At 37.6% G+C, this 18,929-nt stretch overlaps 1 protein-coding gene and 1 long non-coding RNA gene across 2 annotated transcripts; both read left to right on the forward strand.

Moving 5' to 3' along the window:
• The first annotated feature begins 1,963 nt into the window (after nt 1-1,963).
• Nucleotides 1,964-17,152, forward strand: LOC140148229 (uncharacterized). Its single transcript, XM_072170098.1, has 4 exons — nt 1,964-2,145; nt 2,703-2,718; nt 14,044-14,246; nt 15,827-17,152. The coding sequence occupies exons 1-4, from the start codon at nt 2,046-2,048 to the stop codon at nt 16,144-16,146; spliced, it is 639 nt and encodes a 212-aa protein (XP_072026199.1). The 5' UTR covers nt 1,964-2,045; the 3' UTR covers nt 16,147-17,152.
• LOC140148228 (uncharacterized) lies at nt 2,774-11,962 on the forward strand. The gene is made up of 3 exons (XR_011858458.1): nt 2,774-3,015; nt 9,653-9,711; nt 10,133-11,962. It is a non-coding gene; the product is annotated as an uncharacterized lncRNA (long non-coding RNA).
• Nucleotides 17,153-18,929: the final 1,777 nt, after the last annotated feature.

Raw genomic sequence — 18,929 nt, forward strand, 5'->3', positions numbered from 1 at the left:
TTACACCTGTCATTTCAAAAGTTTAAGCCCAATAGGGCAAAGTTTAAATTTAGCCCCTACATGACCTTCGACCTCAATTTTGTTTTGCGCATATATTCCCCTCGTATCAAGGATTCCACCCACCTAGTTTGAGCCCGATAGGACAAAGTTTGAAATCCATGACCTTTGACCTTTAACCTTGGATGACCTCCATATAATGTTTTTCATGCTCCCCACATACAAAGGTTTCGACCCACCAAGTTTGAGCCAGATCGGACAAAGTTTGAAATTTGACCCCTCCGTAATGACCTTTGACCTCGGTCGACCTCGATTTTATTTCATCCCCTATATTCCCCTCGTATCAAGGATCCCACCCACCAAGTTTGGGCCCGATCGGACAAAGTTTAAAATTTTGACCTTTGACCTTGACCTCCGATGACCTTCAAAACTACCCGGTAAACAGCGCCCGCCCGGTACCCATCTATGTCTCCAATATCGGAACGATGCGTCGAAGGGCGGCGAAACGCATAGCCGGACAGACACACAGACGGACAGACAGAGCTTATGATTATTATAGTATAGACTAGTGCACCTGCAGCTGTGAGAGCCCTGATGCTGTGAGAGCACTGGCTGACCTCAATTTTGTATCGAGGATGCCACCCACCAAGTTTGAGCCCGGTTAGGACAAAGTTTGAAATCCATGACCTTTGACCTTTGACCTCGGCTGACCTCCATATAATGTTTTTCATGCTCCCCTCATATAACGGATTCCACCTACCAAGTTTGAGCCCGATCGGACAAAGTTTGAAATTTGACCCCTCCGTAATGACCTTTGCCCTCGGTTGACCTCGATTTTATTTCGCCCCTATATTCCCCTTGTATCAAGGGTCCCACCCACCAAATTTGGGCCCGATCGGACAAAGTTTGAAAATTTGACCTTTGACCTTGACCTCCGATGACCTTCAAAACCACACGGTCAACATGCTTTTCCCGGCACCTACCCATGTCCCAAATATCGGATCGATGCGTCGCAGCACGGCGGAACGCATAGCCGGACAGACAGACAGATAGACAGACAGAGACCGCTTATTATTTTAGTATAGTAGATATAACTGAAAAATATAAATAAATTTGAAATGGTTTCAAAAAAAGGAAAAGGGACGGGACGAGAAACATGTTTTATATTTTTACTCGGCCTTAGCCGCCATAAATGTTTACCAAAATAAGTCAATATCATTATCGATTAAATTCTTTCAAGTGTCTGATATTCTTTAAATCTTATTGATTGTAGTGCCATACAATGAAATAGAAATTGATCAATTGTCTCTTCATCATTATTATTACAAAAAATACAAAGTTTGCATATAGGCCATCCCCGGGAGGCCATCATTAAATGTAGTAGACCAGGACCTTATATCGCTGAAACTGAAGTATATGTATTTGTCCGAAATACCCCGTGAAAGTTAATAGGAATAGTTATTTTATACTTTGTTAATAATTATATGTGAACGCGCCGTCGGGTTGATGAGTGTTGCTGATGTAAATGCGATCGTTCAAATAAAATAATAATAATAATAATTCGCTCGAAGGAATATCTGAGAAAAATATTCTTTTCTTTTTCAGAAAATGACTATTGACTCCGCTTGAGACAGTGCATTCATAATAGTCACAGTACATTGAACTGTGATTCGAATGAATTCGGAGCGTAACCTTTCACGCCCACCTTTACCATATAAGGCCCGAGCTCCTGCACAGTCAACCAATAACGTTCTGACATTACAATGAATGACATATGACGCAGTTCTTCTAACCGCCCACAGGCATTATTGTACCAATTGGAGGCCGTTTACTGTTAAATTGACAGATGACGTGTGACACATTTCCGGGTAAGTATAAACAGACCTTCATGTCACCGTGACCGTGTGTCAATTTGTCACAACAAAAAGAGCCAATGCTGAATAGAATCAATAACTGATCGGGAAACTGAGACACGATCCGGGGACACGATACTACATGTACTACAGTACGATTGATATCACAGCTCAACATTTCAGAGACAGCTCAAAATGACTTGTTGTAGGATTCTGCGTGTAATGATTTTATATTTTGTGACTTTAATTATTGTCCTGATTTCAGCTGAAGATGATAGTAAAGAACGGAAATACGGTAAGATTTTATAGTTTTTCAGATCTGACTTTTGTCGACTATCATGAGTACATGTATCATTTCGGAGTAAAAACCACCGTGTTTTGGGTTGTTGTTTTTTGTTTGTTTGTTTTTTGTTTTGACTTCTTTTTGTTGTTGTTTATTTATCTATCCATCTATTTATTGTCTTTTTTCTATTAAGAAGTGTCTGTACTTTAATTGATTTGTTCATTTTTGTTTGTTGTTTGATAGATTACCGTTCCGTTTTCCCTTAAAAGTTTCATTTTAAAGTATTTTTTAATTGGGGCCCCGAGATTGGGGCATCGATACATGATACTCGACTCGTACATGTTGAAAAAAGAATGAAAAAACACAGCTTAGCATTATTATTATAACAATATTTGCTTTGATGTAGAGATTGGACAGTTGAAATAATAATAATAATTAATATTCATGTGAAGCAAACACGTTATATGATTATCTATTGAAGTCATGAATTTATCATTTTCTTCAGCACGCGTAATCTGATATCAGACTAACACATCTTTTCTTTCTAATTAAATACTTTGATATAACAGATCAGAAATGCCTTCGAATAGTACGACGTCCAACTCGCGATTTGACCGTTAAACTTAAAGGTCAAGTTTTTACGATGCGAACTTCGCATTGACGAACTGAGCCCTCGTGGGTATCAAGATCGATATATTTTCGCGCGTCATAAGCGGGTTTACTTCTCTAATCGATTCTAAAAGGTCAGATTGATTGTTTTAAACCGGGTTTGTTTTAAAATAAACCTAGTTATAGGAACTTTCTTAATATATATCTGGGATTAACCTTGCTAATCCGGTTAGGAAAATATCATCCCCAGCAGCGGCGTCCTTGACTGTACTGGTAAGTGGTATTTTACGATTGTTTACGCTAAGTTGATTAGAATATTTCTTGTCTTATCCCTGTGAGCCTAAATTACATGCATGCATTTGTTTCATTAGTATTTTAGGCAACTTTTGATTGTAAAACCGTTAATGAGCAAGATACGGATTGTAGAGAAAAAGTGTCTCAAAATTGGAGCAAAATTCGGCACACGTGCATGACATGTGCGCTTGCGATATGCTCTTTCACATGTGTTGTCAGTGCACGAATATGGCGATTCGCCGAACAACGATTGTACTGTAACATGATTGGTAAGCTTATACATGTATTAAATAGCCATAAACTCACTGCTGCATTACATCAGGTATTGTCATGATTGTTTATTCGTAATTTACAATGCTGATCCTGATGGCCATTATGTCAATTTTTCGATAATTCTGTCGGGTCAATGACAAGTTCTGAATGTCGAATGTCAATCAAACTCAAACAAATTCAACATATTTATACCAATTCATGAATTACCATGTCCATGTATTATACGAGACAAGATCCCAGCATAGCATTCAGCTGCTATGACCTAAATCCTAATTTTACTGACTTTTCATTTGGTTTGCTCTTGCCGTCTTGGACTTCATGACTTGGTACAATATTCGAGAAATCTACAATGTATCTACATGTACTGTCAAGTGACGTGTGTACAACTCCTGTTACTTTCGTATTCGGTGACCGTTTGTAATACAAGTAGACAATTCAATTCATTCAATCGTCACCAATTTTCAAATATATTAAATTTAAAACAATTCTTTGTGAAGTTATCGAAATAACGTTTTGACTGTTTTAATTATGTTTTCATTATAAATGTCACAAAGTATTAAAGGCCTATTCAGTGATCCCAGCGAAAGTGTAAAAAAATTAAAATTGTTTATAAATTGCTTTAAAAGTGAAGGATATTAAAGGCATTCAAATTGTCATTTGGTATTTTTGAAATGAAAAATTTTGCAAAAAACAAAAAGCAAACAGCAATATTGAAGAAGTTGAAGCCCCATTCAAATACATGTAGCTAATTTCTGTACTGAGAGTACAGAAATTACAGATTCATGTAAATGCCTTTATTTTGTCGTAAATACACAGCTTTCGGCTGAACCACTAGCAGGCTATGTCACTATGTCAGCACATCTATGACAATGACAAAGGTACCAAAATCTGAATTTTGATGATTTTTGGCTCCAAGCTTGCTTGACGAGCCATCGTGATAGCGCTAAGTGGACGCTATATTTTGATTCATTTTTCGGCCACTTCCGATGGTGCTTTTTTATGCTAAGGTTATTTCTGTGTGCGTTATGTGCTTTTAAAATTGAGTTCTAACTTTCTATAAGTTATTTTTCAATCGATTGCACTCCATATTGGGTTGAAACGAGGTGGAGAAAGTAGTTATTTTATGAAAGAAAAGTCCGAAATCGTCATGAGAAACGAGCAATTTCAATCCCTTTGCTTGGTTCCCTGTGTGTGCTAGAGGTTATTTTGGTCTGTATAATTTAAGTTGCGAGAAGATGACGGAAATAGACGGATTGCACTATTTTTCTTTGGCAAGTCAAGTGCACCGAAAGTCATGCAAGCTCTTCGTATTTCATCACGCTCTTTGTAGATTTAATTGTTAGAAACGGTCAATTAAACCATATTGTGGACATGATTCTGAGGAGAAATTATATTTTCAATTTCACAAAATTTTCGTATTTTTCCATAGCAAAAACAGTCTAAATAAATGATGTTCCACTTTGCCCAACAATTTTATACTTCAGAATATCAAAGATTAATATGTTTTCTCCTGAAAAACAACAAAGTTTTTAGGCCAGGACTTCTTAAAAAATTCAAGACCACGGTTTATTTGATCGATGTTCATCGACTGTGCCGACCAATCTCGCCATTTTTGACTGTTTATTTTGGTTCACCACACAGACAGAGGTCATGACCTTATGGCGCATTGATTGATCATGTTGATTCTGATTGGACGGTCCCAAGGTCATATGAATAATTCATTGGGGGGTGGCAGAAATAGAAAAGTTGAAATAAATGTACATAATTATTGAATTCCAATGTGACTGAAATTAGTGGATTCAGAAATCATTGATCATGTTGATTGAAAGTTGCAAAGTTTAATGTTTTACTCTAGGCTGTGCAATATTAATCATGAGCTAAGTTTTTTTGAGAAATCAAAAGGAATGTCAAGCAACCAATGATAGCCGGGGGGGTGGATGGGAGGGAAATCACTTAAAATAAATACTCCCCAATATCAGAAAAAGTTACCAAAAAAAATAATAATAATTTGACCCGATTGCTTTAGGAAATTAGTAACAACTGTCGTAAGGGCATGAAACTGGGGTGGGTACAGTCAACATTTGTCAAATTTTTGGAAGGTCAATTCGGGGTCACCAGGGGTCATCTGAGGTCAAATTAGTAAAAACTATCGTATGGGTATGAAACTAGGTGGGTACAATCAACATTTATAGCCAATTTTTGTGAAGGTCATTTCGGGGTCACCAGAGGTCATCTGAGGTGAAATTAGTAAAAACTGTCGTATGGGCATGAAACTTAGTGGGTGCAGTCAACATTTAGAGCCAAATTTTGGGAAGGTCATTTTGGGGTCACCAAGGGTCATTTGAGGTCAAATTAGTAAAAACTGTCGTATGGGCATGAAACTTGGTGGGTGCAGTCAACATTTAGAGCCAAATTTTGGGAAGGTCATTTCGGTGCATTTGAGGTCAAATTAGTAAAAACTGTCGTATGGGCATGAAACTTGGTGGGTGCAGTCAACATTTAGAACCAAATTTTGAAAGGTCATTTCAGGGTCACCAGGGGTCATTTGAGGTCAAATTAGTAAAAACTGTCGTATGGGCATGAAACTTGGTGGGTGCAGTCAACATTTAGAGCCAAATTTTTGAAAGGTCATTTCGGGGTCACCAGGGGTCATTTGAGGTCAAATTAGTAAAAACTGTCGTATGTGCGTGAAACTTAATGGGTGCAGTCAACATTTAGAGCCAAATTTTGGGAAGGTCATTTCAGGGGTCACCAAGGGTCATTTGAGGTCAAATTAGTAAAAACTGTCGTATGGGCATGAAACTTGGTGGGTGCAGTCAACATTTAGATCCAAATTTGGGAAGGTCATTTCAGGGTCACCAGGGTAGAGCCAAATTTTGGGAAGGTCATTTCGGGGTCACCAGGGGTCATTTGAGGTCAAATTAGTAAAAACTCGTATGGGCATGAAACTTGGTGGGTGCAGTCAACATTTAGAGCCAAATTTTTGGAAGGTCATATCGGGGTCACCAGGGGTCATTTGAGGTCAAATTAGTAAAAACTGTCGTATGGGCGTGAAACTTAATGGGTGCAGTCAACATTTAGAGCCAAATTTTGGGAAGGTCATTTCGGGGTCACCAAGGGTCATTTGAGGTCAAATTAGTAATAGAGCCAAATTTTTGGAAGGTCATATCGGGGTCACCAGGGGTCATTTGAGGTCAAATTAGTAAAAACTGTCGTATGGGCGTGAAACTTAATGGGTGCAGTCAACATTTAGAGCCAAATTTTGGGAAGGTCATTTCGGGGTCACCAAGGGTCATTTGAGGTCAAATTAGTAAAAACTGTCGTATGGGCATGAAACTTGGTGGGTGCAGTCAACATTTAGATCCAAATTTTGGGAAGGTCATTTCGGGGTAACCAGAGGTAGAGCCAAATTTTGGGAAGGTCATTCGGGGTCACCAGGGGTCATTTGAGGTCAAATTAGTAAAAACTGTCGTATGGGCATGAAACTTGGTGGGTGCAGTCAACATTTAGAGCCAAATATTGGGAAGGTCATTTCGGGGTCACCAGGGGTCATTTGAGGTCAAATTAGTAAAAACTGTCGTATGGGCATGAAACTGGGTGGGTGCAGTCAACATTTAGATCCAAATTTTGGGAAGGTCATTTCGGGGTCACCAGGGGTCATTTGAGGTCAAATTAGTAAAAACTGTCGTATGGGCATGAAACTTGGTGGGTGCAGTCAACATTTAGATCCAAATTTTGGGAAGGTCATTTCAGGGTCACCAGGGGTAGAGCCAAATTTTGGGAAGGTCATTTCGGGGTCACCAGGGGTCATTTGAGGTCAAATTAGTAAAAACTAGTATGGGCATGAAACTTGGTGGGTACAGTCAACATTTAGAGTCAAATTTTTGGAAGGTCATTTTGGGGTCACTAGGGGTCATTTGAGGTCAAATGAGTAAAAACTGTTGGATGAGCATGAAACTTGGTGGGTACAGTCAACATTTTGAGTTTAACTTTTTGGAGGTCATTTTGGGGTCACCAGGGGTCATCTGAGGTCAACTTAGTAAAAACTGTCGGATGGGCATGAATCTTGGCGGATACAGTCGCCATTTAGAGCCCAATTTTGGGATGGTCATTTCAGGGTCACCTGAGGTCATGCAGGGGTCATTTAAAGTCAAATTAGTAAAAACTTGTTATATGAGCATGAAACATGGTAGGTAGGGCCTACAGTCAACATTTAGAGCCAAATTTTGGAAGGTCATTTCAGGGTCACCATGGGTCATCTGAGGTCAATTTAGTAACAGCTGTCACATGGGCATGAAACTTTGTGGGTACAGTCAACATTTGGAGTCAAATTTGTGGAAGGTCATTTCAGGTCACCAGGGGTCATCTGAGGTCAAATTAGTAAAAACTTTTGGACAGACATGAAACTTGGTGTATGCAGTCAACATTTGCAGTCACATTTTTGGAAGGTCATTTTGGGGTCACCAGGGGTTATCTGAAGTCAAATGAGTAAAAACTTTTGGATAGGCATGAAACCTGGTGGGTACAGTCACTATTTAGAGCAAAGTTTTGGAAGGCCATTTCAGGGTCACCTGGGGTCAACTGAGATCAAATTAGTATAAACAGACAACACTATGACATTGACCTAGATGTATTTTGATCAGTTTCGGTCCACTTGGACCCATTTTTATCCAATTCCACCCGATTCGATTCATGTCTCTAAATAGTATATTCCCTAAATTGATTGATGTATTCTTATATGCTCTGCAAATGAGATGTACCCATTGAATGTGATCTGTCACATTGCACAATCGACTCCAAGAACCATTACTTTCACTGAACATTACGAAAAAGCGCAGAGCCACAGCGCCATTGGTGCTCTTGTTACTATCGTCCGGATGAGCAAATCACTGAATAGGCCTTTAATATTGATAATTTACAACCTGTTTAACCTCTCCATATATTCATACATTGCTCACCTGTGTTTTCATATCATATTTTGTTATGAAAAATGATTATAATTTATGGAGCAACAATTTCTTTTATTCCGGTTGAACTTCAGTAATAATGTAGTTTAACAACTTCTCGGTTGGACTAATTGAAGAGGGCGTGTTGGTTACTTTGCCGTCGCATTCAAGTGTGCTTCATTTTTATTCTAAAATGCTATTGTGGTCGCGTGTATCAGATGAAATTGATACACAACTTGCTGGCGCAAGTTATCAACGTACACTGTATGTATGGCTACTGACGCAAGTTATGGTTACCGATGCATACCAACGCAAACATTTTTTTATTTTTTATTTCGTTCCTAATTTTTGTTTCTTGCGCCAACAATTTTTTCTTGACAACTTTTAGTTAAAGGAGTCTCGGCAATCATAACATTCAGGGCTCCCACGGTCCTTGAAAGTCCTTGAATTTGAAAACGCCTTTTCAAGGCCTTTAAAGTCCTGAAAACTGCACACAGTCCTTGAAAGTCCTTGCAAATTGGAATTTAAAATATAATTTTGACAAAATTTGGGGAGGAGCTGTCACTTTGTTAATATGTGCCGCATGGAGAGCGATCATGATTTTTGTGTTGTGGTAAGTCCTTGAAAATCGTGCTTTTGGACCTTGAAAGTCCTTGAATTTTAAAAGGTGCTGGAACCCTGAACATTATTCCTATGTTACAAAAACAATTATCAAGCACGAATCACATGGTTTTATTTAAAACAAACTCAAATTGACCATAAAAACGAATAAAAACAGTCGGCTCTCATCAACACACGATATTCAAAATTCCCGCGCCGAAATTGTGTAAGTGCAATGACGTAATGGTTATTTGTGTCGTCAGCCTTCATTGTATTTAACTGGGACGTCATTGCACTCGACAATTTCGGCGCCCGGCAGCTCAACTTCTTTATTAGGCAAAACATTTTTTTGTTGTTTTGCCCTCAAGTGGGAAAAATTGAAATTTGGGTCGGTCGGTCGATTATCCTTTTTTTTTTAGACAGTCTTCAGTTTTTAAAAATCCCCACATATTAAATAATTCTTTTTCCATTAGGGAGATTTGTCAATTTTGACTAATCTGGATACTTGTTAGATTATCAATTTAAGACTAGTCTTTCAATAAAATATTAATTCTGTAACTTTATTAAATTTAGGCCTGTTTTTGGTACTTTTTGCCCAATTTCACACGCATTGTCAGTTTGTTTTTAGGAAAGTGCAGTCTCATGCCTGATGTATGTAGCCAAATGTTATGAATTTAACAAGTCATCAAGAGGAGCTATAAATCACTCTTGCAAATGCAACTGAAGAGGAGCTGTACTGTAGAAAATGCTGTTCCTGATTGTGCCTGATTAATTTATTTGTTGCATTATGCTTTCAGACTTCAGAGGAACTGTTGTTGAATAACGGGGTGTGCCCAACTGAGAAGTGCCGGAGAAGGTATGTATACTTTACAATGCAATATATTTTTCTAATGTTTGCTGCATGTATACATTGACTGTCAAAATTCGAAATGGGGACTTGATGAATAAATCATCATTGAATGGTCCAACTTATTTGAGCTTTTAGTTTACAACTGTACAGATTTGCTACAGAAGACCATTTGTTTGATAATGGCAACCATTTTCTTTGTTGTATAACTGCAAGCTTTAATCATTGTTGAATAACTGCAAGCAAGTGCATGCGGTGGGAGATAGATTCTAGTCACTCGGATCTTCACAAGTTGCATTGATTTGTGGAAGCCCCACAAGAAACAAACTGGGAAGTTGGTATGCATGGAGAAAAATGTATCACTGTTAAAAAATAAAAGGTGCAAGGTACTATATTAACCATCTATCTCTGTTTTGTTTTTGTCTTGCAGATGGAAAGGTTTGTACATATGGAGTTCATTTGACTCAACACAATTTAAGGCATAGTGCCATGCTTACAACCTACACATTCGTGGAAACTCATGTTGTGAAGCTGGAGGAATACTGCCTTCCTTTTTATTGATTTGATTTACGGTGGCATGATGACCAATGCTTGCAACCAATGACGTGTGGTGTGAAGCTGGATCAAATGTGCCACCTTTTTATTTGATTCACAATGGTATAAACTATGCCCAATGCTTGCAACCAATAAAGTGATGTGAAGCTTGAGATACAACTATGCCACCTTATTATACTAACCAGTGATTGGAAAATAGCTGCCACACTAGTGAGATGTTTGCAACCAATCACCAATGGTGTGAATTTTTTTTTTTTTTTTTTTTTTTCGGTTTTGGAGTGTCCCTGGACCTAAACCTAAATGGTAAGATCATTAATGGTTGATTAAAAAAAAAAATTTAAAAATTTACAATTTTTAATTGTAGGCCTATGTGTTTTGAATAAATTTGTATACAAATTCAATGCATTTTGAATTCATAATAGAGTATGACATGAGTACAAATTTATTCAAAACATATAGGCCTACATTTTTTTTTAATCAACCATGAATGATCCTAACATTTAGCTCCAGGTCCAGGTACACTCCAAAACCGAAAATATTTCTCAGAATTTTTTTGAAACTTTGGGGGTATGACTTTACTCGAAGGTGGGACTATACTCGCGTCAGTACGGTAATTTATGTTGCAAAATACAGGAAACTTGTTAACACGAAATTGCTGGGGCTAATGAATTAAGTTTGTGGCATCATGAGTTTATTTATAAACTTGAGACTCTAAAATCACTGTTATCAGACATTTTGGTTAAGAGTGTGTTAACAAGTTTCCACTGTATAAAACTTTTCAGATCTATTGTTTTATATATTATTAGAATTAATTTCACTTGCACATTAGTCTTGTTATTACTAATATATAATTTACACTAACAAATCATAAAGAATCATACGTGCCAAATTAAGTTATATGATTTGAAAGCTCTCAATGTGAATTGGATAGGTGTACATGGAGGGTATGACAATGAAGACTCATTTCAGAAAAAGTGTTTGTTTTATATGTGGTGCATAATTGTGGTATTAAATGGCATGTGTATGCAATCTAAAGAATTGAAATGTATTGTTACATAAATAATGATGACTTGTGTAACCCTTATCTTCAGATATGGTACTTGAATTTGTGCTTTTTTGTAGTACAAACTTTTGTTGATACAATGTGGTGCATAATGGTGCATGGTGGTATGAAAAATGGTGAATGGCTTGTAGATGATATGACGATTTATGATACCGTCATCTTCAGTAATGGTACTTGAATTTGTGCTGTTATGTCGTACAGACTGTTTGTTTACAATGTGGTGCATGGTGGTATTAAAATGGTGAATGGCTTGTGTATTATGCAAATGCAAAGAATTGTAATGTATTGTTAATACAAAGTGAAATGTAAATGTATAAGAACATGTCCCTGGCATAGCGGGTGGTCAAGAGCATGAACCATTGATATGAATGATACAATTACCTCAAAGAATTGGAATGGTATTAGTCATCAAATGGAGACATGCTAAAACCCAAAATACATTTGTATTTTTGAAAATGTGCTACTTGAATTCAAATGACATAAACTGTCATGATAGAGTGAATTTTAAGTGATAAGTGTAATGTTTAATGTAGGTGACTGACCCATGTTGTGGTAAATAAAATGGCTGTGAAGAACTCATATAGTTGTTAAGAAATTTGTGACAAATTTCTGTTTGATACAAAATAAAATGTGATTAGAAAATATTTGAACCAATGTGTGTTTTGTTAGCTGTAGTTGTGATTGACCAAGAGCAGGAGATGTAATTCCGATCCAGCAAATGTCCTGATGAGGCTAAACTATAAAAAAAAAAGCTATGTCTCAAAGCAATTGGCAGTTCCAAACACGAATGCGGTTGTTTTTTTAAGATTTTTTTTAAAGATATAAAAAAAAAATTTGAATTAATTAATATGTCATTTGCTAGTGTTCTTTTTACTTAAAAGTACACAGCATAAAATTTAGGTTCTTTTACACAAAGAAAAACGGCAAAAACTAAGAAAAAAGGAAACAAAAATTATTTTGTCATTTCAACCGAAATGGACGTGCTAAGAAAAACAAAATTTGCATGGGCGCTTTGAGACGGGACTTTTTTTAACCTATGTATGAACCAAAAGTGAGTCATCAAATTTTTTTTTTTTTTTTTTCATTCCAGGCCTTGGGACTCGCTGGATATGATTGAGGGGGGGCACTATTTTTTAAATAGAATTTGTCAAATTTTGATTCCAATGAGGAGGGGCATGCCACGCCCCTATAAGACTGTGCCACAGAGTCCATCTCAATCTCATCCGAGCAAGCACAGGCCATTTGTGTATTCTTGTATCTGCAATCCAGTCCAAGTCGGTGCAGAGTCCCAAAACTATAGTACAACCGGAGTCCAGCGAGTCTGTATCCAGCAAAAGTATAATGACATGTTGATCATCCAAATTCAAAATCACTGTAAAAAAAGGCCACCAAATTTTAGGATCCGATCGGACTCATTATGTTTTGATGAATCCAAGTGTGTGAAAATATCGGAGCCAAAACATAATAATGATAAAATTAGATGCTTTACGCCCAATATTTATTGGTCTTGCTATGATTTTTAAAATATTGTACTCGACCATAGCTCTACCAATAGATATGGGCTCAATCGATCCAATTTTATATCATTACTTGCCCGGGTTCATCAAGTACCATTCCCCCCCCCGAGTCCAATATGCTTCCTCCCAGCTATTCCCCAAGTGGGTTCATATCTGTCCTTCATAGAAATAGTGGGTACTCGTTATGAAGGGGCTTTTGGCATGATAGGCCTATTATCACTTCTACTAAATGCTGCATGCTGCTACTCATCAAAGCCTGTTCAGCATCCGTACCTGTGAATGTCATCTGATAGGCATATTTGAGTTAATAGTGAAAACGAGGAATTTTAATTTGCGCGGATATTGAAAACAGCATTCGCGGGAAATTCACTAAACTGTAATTTAGAAGTCTCTTCATAATAAATAAATACTTCAAATCTAACATTTCTGCTCGGGATACGTTTTGTTTATTTACATAGTTTGGGAATCCCGAATCGGGATTCCCCGTGACGTAGCCGACCTCGCTGATTTGACTGTTTTAAGTTATTTACGAAAATGTGAAATAAACGATGATTTTGATAGGTAACATAAAAAAATAAATATTTTTCATGTAAAAATATTTAATTCTATCATTTCTTTATGAACGTAAGTGAGAATTTGAATTTATTGGAACATTTAAGATGGGGATGCGTGACCAAGGTCATAGAGGCTGAGCTGCAACTCAAACTTCCGCGAATCTCCGTCTGGCGCACGGGTTTCCGAATTTTGCACTGCTTAATCTTCGCACGTTGATATGATTTATGGCTGTCTTATCCCTGGAGAGTACTTGGAAACTTCATTATAGTGTTTATTATGACAGTGGCTACCTCTGGATTTACTTCAAATTTTTGAGCAAATACGGGAAATATTTAAAAAAAAATTATTAACGCCACGAACATCCAGATTTTAGTGATTTCATGACATGACTTGCAGCCAAAACACGGCGATTTTTTCCGATATAATCATCTCGAAATTCCTCCTGAATACATTTAAGACAAGCATTGGAATGATATTTCACAATATAGGTAAGCAGTTTTGTAACAGGTCTTCCGATTTTGAAAGGAATTCACTGTGTTTGTGCCTTGGTGCATTATAAAATTTGCGACAGTAAAATTTAAAAAATTTAAAAATGTGAAGGGCGCCATCATAGCTAATAAATCGCCGAGGTCACTCAATGGACGTCGTACTAATAAGTAGCTCTCTTGTAAAATGTGAATCGGTTCTACAACAATGCTGTGATGAACCCCAGTGGGGGAATGAGACAAGATGCAGTAGCTATAAAGACGGCTCAAACATAACTTTGTATATCAACCAATGTCATCTGAAGCAAGCTCGGTGTAGGAATCCAGAAGTGTGCATTCTTAGAAAAGGAGACCAGTTTTGTACAAACGGTAAGGCGAAAATTAATTTGGCTTGCACGTATCATAATTAAACTTAAGTTCAATAGTTCAGTACCCGGGTTCAGTATAGCTCAGTATCTTGCACAGCTGTTTACTAGCCTATTATCAGTCCAAGAGAACGCCAAATATGGATCAGGAGTATAATACATAATAATACCCTGCTATGACAATAGCTGCACTAGCTTAATCGTATAATCTCCTTATGTGGTTAGCATGGCTGGGCCAGGAAATCCACAAGGTCAGCCAATGTATGTACATGTATTCGGTACATGTTCCATATCTTTACAATGGGTGATAAATTTCTGGTTTGTTTTATTTCAAAACGCAACATTCGATATTCTAAAGCTTGGTCCAAATCCAAGAGAAGAACCAACTCTAGTAATTTATGTGGTTTCAAATTATATCGGCCGTTGCCTTTTTGATAGAAATGGTGTTTGTTGATGTGCACAGTTTCCCATTAGATCATAACATGCTGTTGTACATCCAAGGTCAAAGGTCTTTTAATCCATATTTGGCGTTGTTCTGGGACTGATTATACTCTTTACCAAAGTGACCCATATTTGAACAAGTTTACCATCACTGGTTTCTGGTGGACATGGTTTCGTGATGACGCGCCGGTTGTAGCAAAAAAAGTGGAAAGAGTCAGGGAAGATGATAAACCGGTCGATGACCGTCATCCAACCACCAGCAGTTGATGAGTAAATATATGAAGCTATAGTATGATAAGACTGGCATGTAGTTATATTTTGGGAGTACCTGCAATTCTGTTTGTATCTAAAATAAAAACAAAAGTCGGAACATAAAACAACCTACACATGCACCCTTACTGCAATAGCATGCAGTGTCTAGAAATTAAACATTAAGGGTAGACGAGGTATTGTTGGTCGAAGCAACCAAAAAAAAAAATCGATTTTCATTTATCTAGATCAATAATTATATTATTGAAAAATAACACCTAGATCTTTTGCAAAAGTTCATTCTACAAATCATATACTTTGAAAAACTAGCTTGATTTATTTGTTGTTAACAGGACCTACAAAAGTATATCTGTGATAATTGAAATCTTCTACACGCTCGAGCTCAATACCATTCGCAAGATGCAGTGAACTACCAAATCGCAACACGGTTTAAAATAGTTACTAACCTTAATTTAAACACTCAATGACTTTTCTTGTACATGTATATCGACTTGTAAACACCGTAAACATCGCTTTGTAAAAAGTTAAAAAACCTTACCTGACAGCTAGCTCCTGAAGCTTCCTGACATCACGTGTTGAATACCTAACAACAAACCATCAAATCTCTTTAGAAAATTTATTTAGATTTAACATCAAGAAAGTTTTTCTTTTGTCAAAACCAATTTGAAGAAAACTCTCTTGATTCGTTAATTACCAAACCTGATGAATTTGGTTTTAGATTTAACATGTTTATCAATGACAAGAAATGTGTTTTCTCTAGGCCTACTTTGTTTTTACAATATGTACTGATAGTATCGTGATTCGTGGCTTATAGCTGCTTATTTTGTTTAATCTCACTTTCGTCACCATCATACTGATCATATTTTCTTACAGTTCCGCTAACACCATGTGTGTGTTCAAGTCCAACACCAGAACCTCCGCCATGCCAGCCTATTGATCTACCAATGTCGCCACCAATCGATGCTTCACATAATATCAATGTCTCATGTAGGCGTCCTCGCAAAGTCAGGTATCCACGTCAGACAACACAGGATGAGGACTCCACCTCAAATCGCATGCTGCGTAGATTATTAGGCATGCCCACACCAAAACCTGAGACAGATGAACCTGTCTGCAATAGAACTGAAAATATGCCTGAACCACCAAAAGTTTCTGCTTGTTTGAAATTGGCCAGTGCAGCTTTGAAGTTATAGTTCGAGTCGCTGCCGCATGAATTTACTCTGATCAGGACCGGATTTACTGGGCCCTGTGTACATTCCTTTTGAGTCCGAAAAACACCACGTTTTGAACCAAAATAAGGGTAAAATTGCATAAATTTTGTGCGCTTCGCGCATACTGTCCCTTCATGTAGCAAAATTCACTTTCATTTTGGGGTACGATCTGAAATTTAAACATTTTTCGCGCGCAAATGTCCTATTCAAATTGGAGCAAAATATGCACATCTCCCTCTAAATTGTAATGCTTCCGTCGCCACTGTCGATCTTATAATTATAATATAGTATTCGTAAACTACCAAAACTTGGCAACTTGAGTTCACATGCCTTCCTCACGATGAGTTTAGCCTCGAAATTTTGACCTGGCTCAGGCCCCAAAGAAAAAGTAAATCCGGCTCTGACTCTGGTATAAGTTCTCATTCAAATTGATTACAAAACTTTTGTAAATATATTTGTATATAATTTATTTGTATATTGTGCCAATATTTATACACCACAACAGGGTACACATCGGTGCATGCAATCCAACTAAAAGTTCCTATCATGACTTTTGTAGACCCACATCAGTTAAAGTTGCCGTTTTGACTGACTGTGGCGTATAAACCGTAATAGATGTTCGGAAATGCGGTAGCAGGAGGCGGTCAGACACAGTGTATCAGAGGGTCTGGACTGGATGCTTCATATCTCTCTATAATAAACTGTCAGTTCATCAGTGGACTCCATAGGGATTCAAGGGTAGTGCTGAAGGTGATCAATTCCCCCATCTTCATCTGGTTACGCCAGTTTGAGTATAATCTTGAATGGAAAATACTTTGTCATTTTATAAATAAGAATGTGCTGAATACAAAGATGGTGCAGCCGGTGTAAAAAGGACTTTCTCTTCTAAAATGAGAAATACTACATGTAGTACTGAAATGTTGTTAATATACTTTAATGTGTTTATTTATTTGTATTATACATATTAAAATATTGCGATGGAATATTAGCTATTTTTGCAAGTGTGTGTCGTAGTACACAGAGTGGTTTGTGAAAACGACAATGACCTGATCTTCGTAAGTTGTAGGTTATTACTTTTCTAGAACTTGAGATATGCCAATAAATCAACTCGCCAACGTTCCCCGGGTATCATTTATCCATAATCATCTCTTTTTGAAATTTCACAATTCTTTCCAAAACGGAAACTCGTTCCAACCCATCCGCAACTCACCAAAAAAGTTAACATTTGTAGACCCCGCGTAACTCAGTCCTGGAACTCCACTCCAAATGTATCTCAGTAAAAATTACCCACTTCTATTCATCCCTCATGGAAGCAACCATAGGGCGATGTCCCTGGTGAAGAAGAGATCACAATCAATAGCCACGTTTTTTGGTCATTAGGGTAAAAGAGAGTGGGTACTAGGATAATGGTCGTCATAATTTCCTGGGGGATATGTCCTCCTGCCTTTTGGCAAAATTACCTTTTTTTTATGCTGTTTTCAGCCACTTTTGGCAAAATCACCATTTTTTTGCTGTTTTTAGGCACCTTTTGACAGTGGCGTAACTAGGGTTGGTAGCGCCCTGGGCAAGAAACAAAATTGGCGCTTTCCCCCACCCGAGAATATCTACACAATGGCGCCTAACTCTCGAAACAAATAAGGCCTACCACTAATTAATTGTTAGAAGTTGAATATCGGTCTTAAAATGTTCTTTCAATTGTTTTTGCGCTGAAATGCGCGAAAATTTTGACTTTCATCGCTTGGAGGGGCGCAGAATCGATGCTGAATTGGTCAATTTGGCGCCCCTAAGGGTGGCGCCTGAGGCACGTTGCACCCTGTCCCCCGCCCCCCAGTTAGCCACTGCCTTTTGACAATTTAGGTTAAATGTGTCTCCACACTTTTCAAGACGGGTTGACACCACTCTCTAAGATAGTGTCCCTTAAAATATATATTAATTTAAAAAAAAATAGTTTTCAAGACATCTACCAAATTTACTCGTTGCTCTCTACTGGATACAGCATTCTTTACTCATTGCTTTATTGCTATCTATTGGAGGCAGCTTTCTTTACTCATTGATGTCTACTGGAGACAGCATAATATCTACTCATTGCTATCTACTGGAGACAGCATTGTTTACGCATTGGTATCTACCGGAGACAGCATTATTTACTCATTGCTATCTACTGGAGGCAGCATTATTTGCTCGTTGCTATATACTGAAGACATCATACTTTACTAATTGCTGTCTGCTGGAGATAGCATTATTTGCTCATTGCTATCTACTGGAGGTAGCATTATTTATTCGTTGGTCTCTACTGGAGACATCATTCTTTACTCCTTGCTATATACTGGAGACATCATGCTTTACTAATTACTGTCTATACTGGAGATAGCATTATTTACTCATTGATATCTACTGGAAACATCATTCTTCATTAATATCTACTGGAGACAGTATTTTTACTCATTGCTCAAGTTCAGTGATTCTAATAAAGTAATTAACCATGCCAGCCTATAGATCCACCAATGTCGCCACCAATATCAATGTCTCATGTAGGCGTCCTCGCATATCCACGTTAGATAGCACAGGACTTGACATCCCATCGTTTTCTACGTAAATGATTAGAAATGCCCATTGTAACATCGGAACCTGTGTACGTGTGCTATCGAACAGAAAATTATATCTGATACTAGACTGTCTCCATTAGTGTAAATACAATTCTGAAATTAGGGACCGTTCACAAACACTTGTTAGGGGGGCCTGATGCAAAAAGGGGGCCTCTGAAA

Source organism: Amphiura filiformis, chromosome 3, assembly GCF_039555335.1.
Source record: "Amphiura filiformis chromosome 3, Afil_fr2py, whole genome shotgun sequence".
Lineage (NCBI taxonomy): Eukaryota > Metazoa > Echinodermata > Ophiuroidea > Amphilepidida > Amphiuridae > Amphiura > Amphiura filiformis.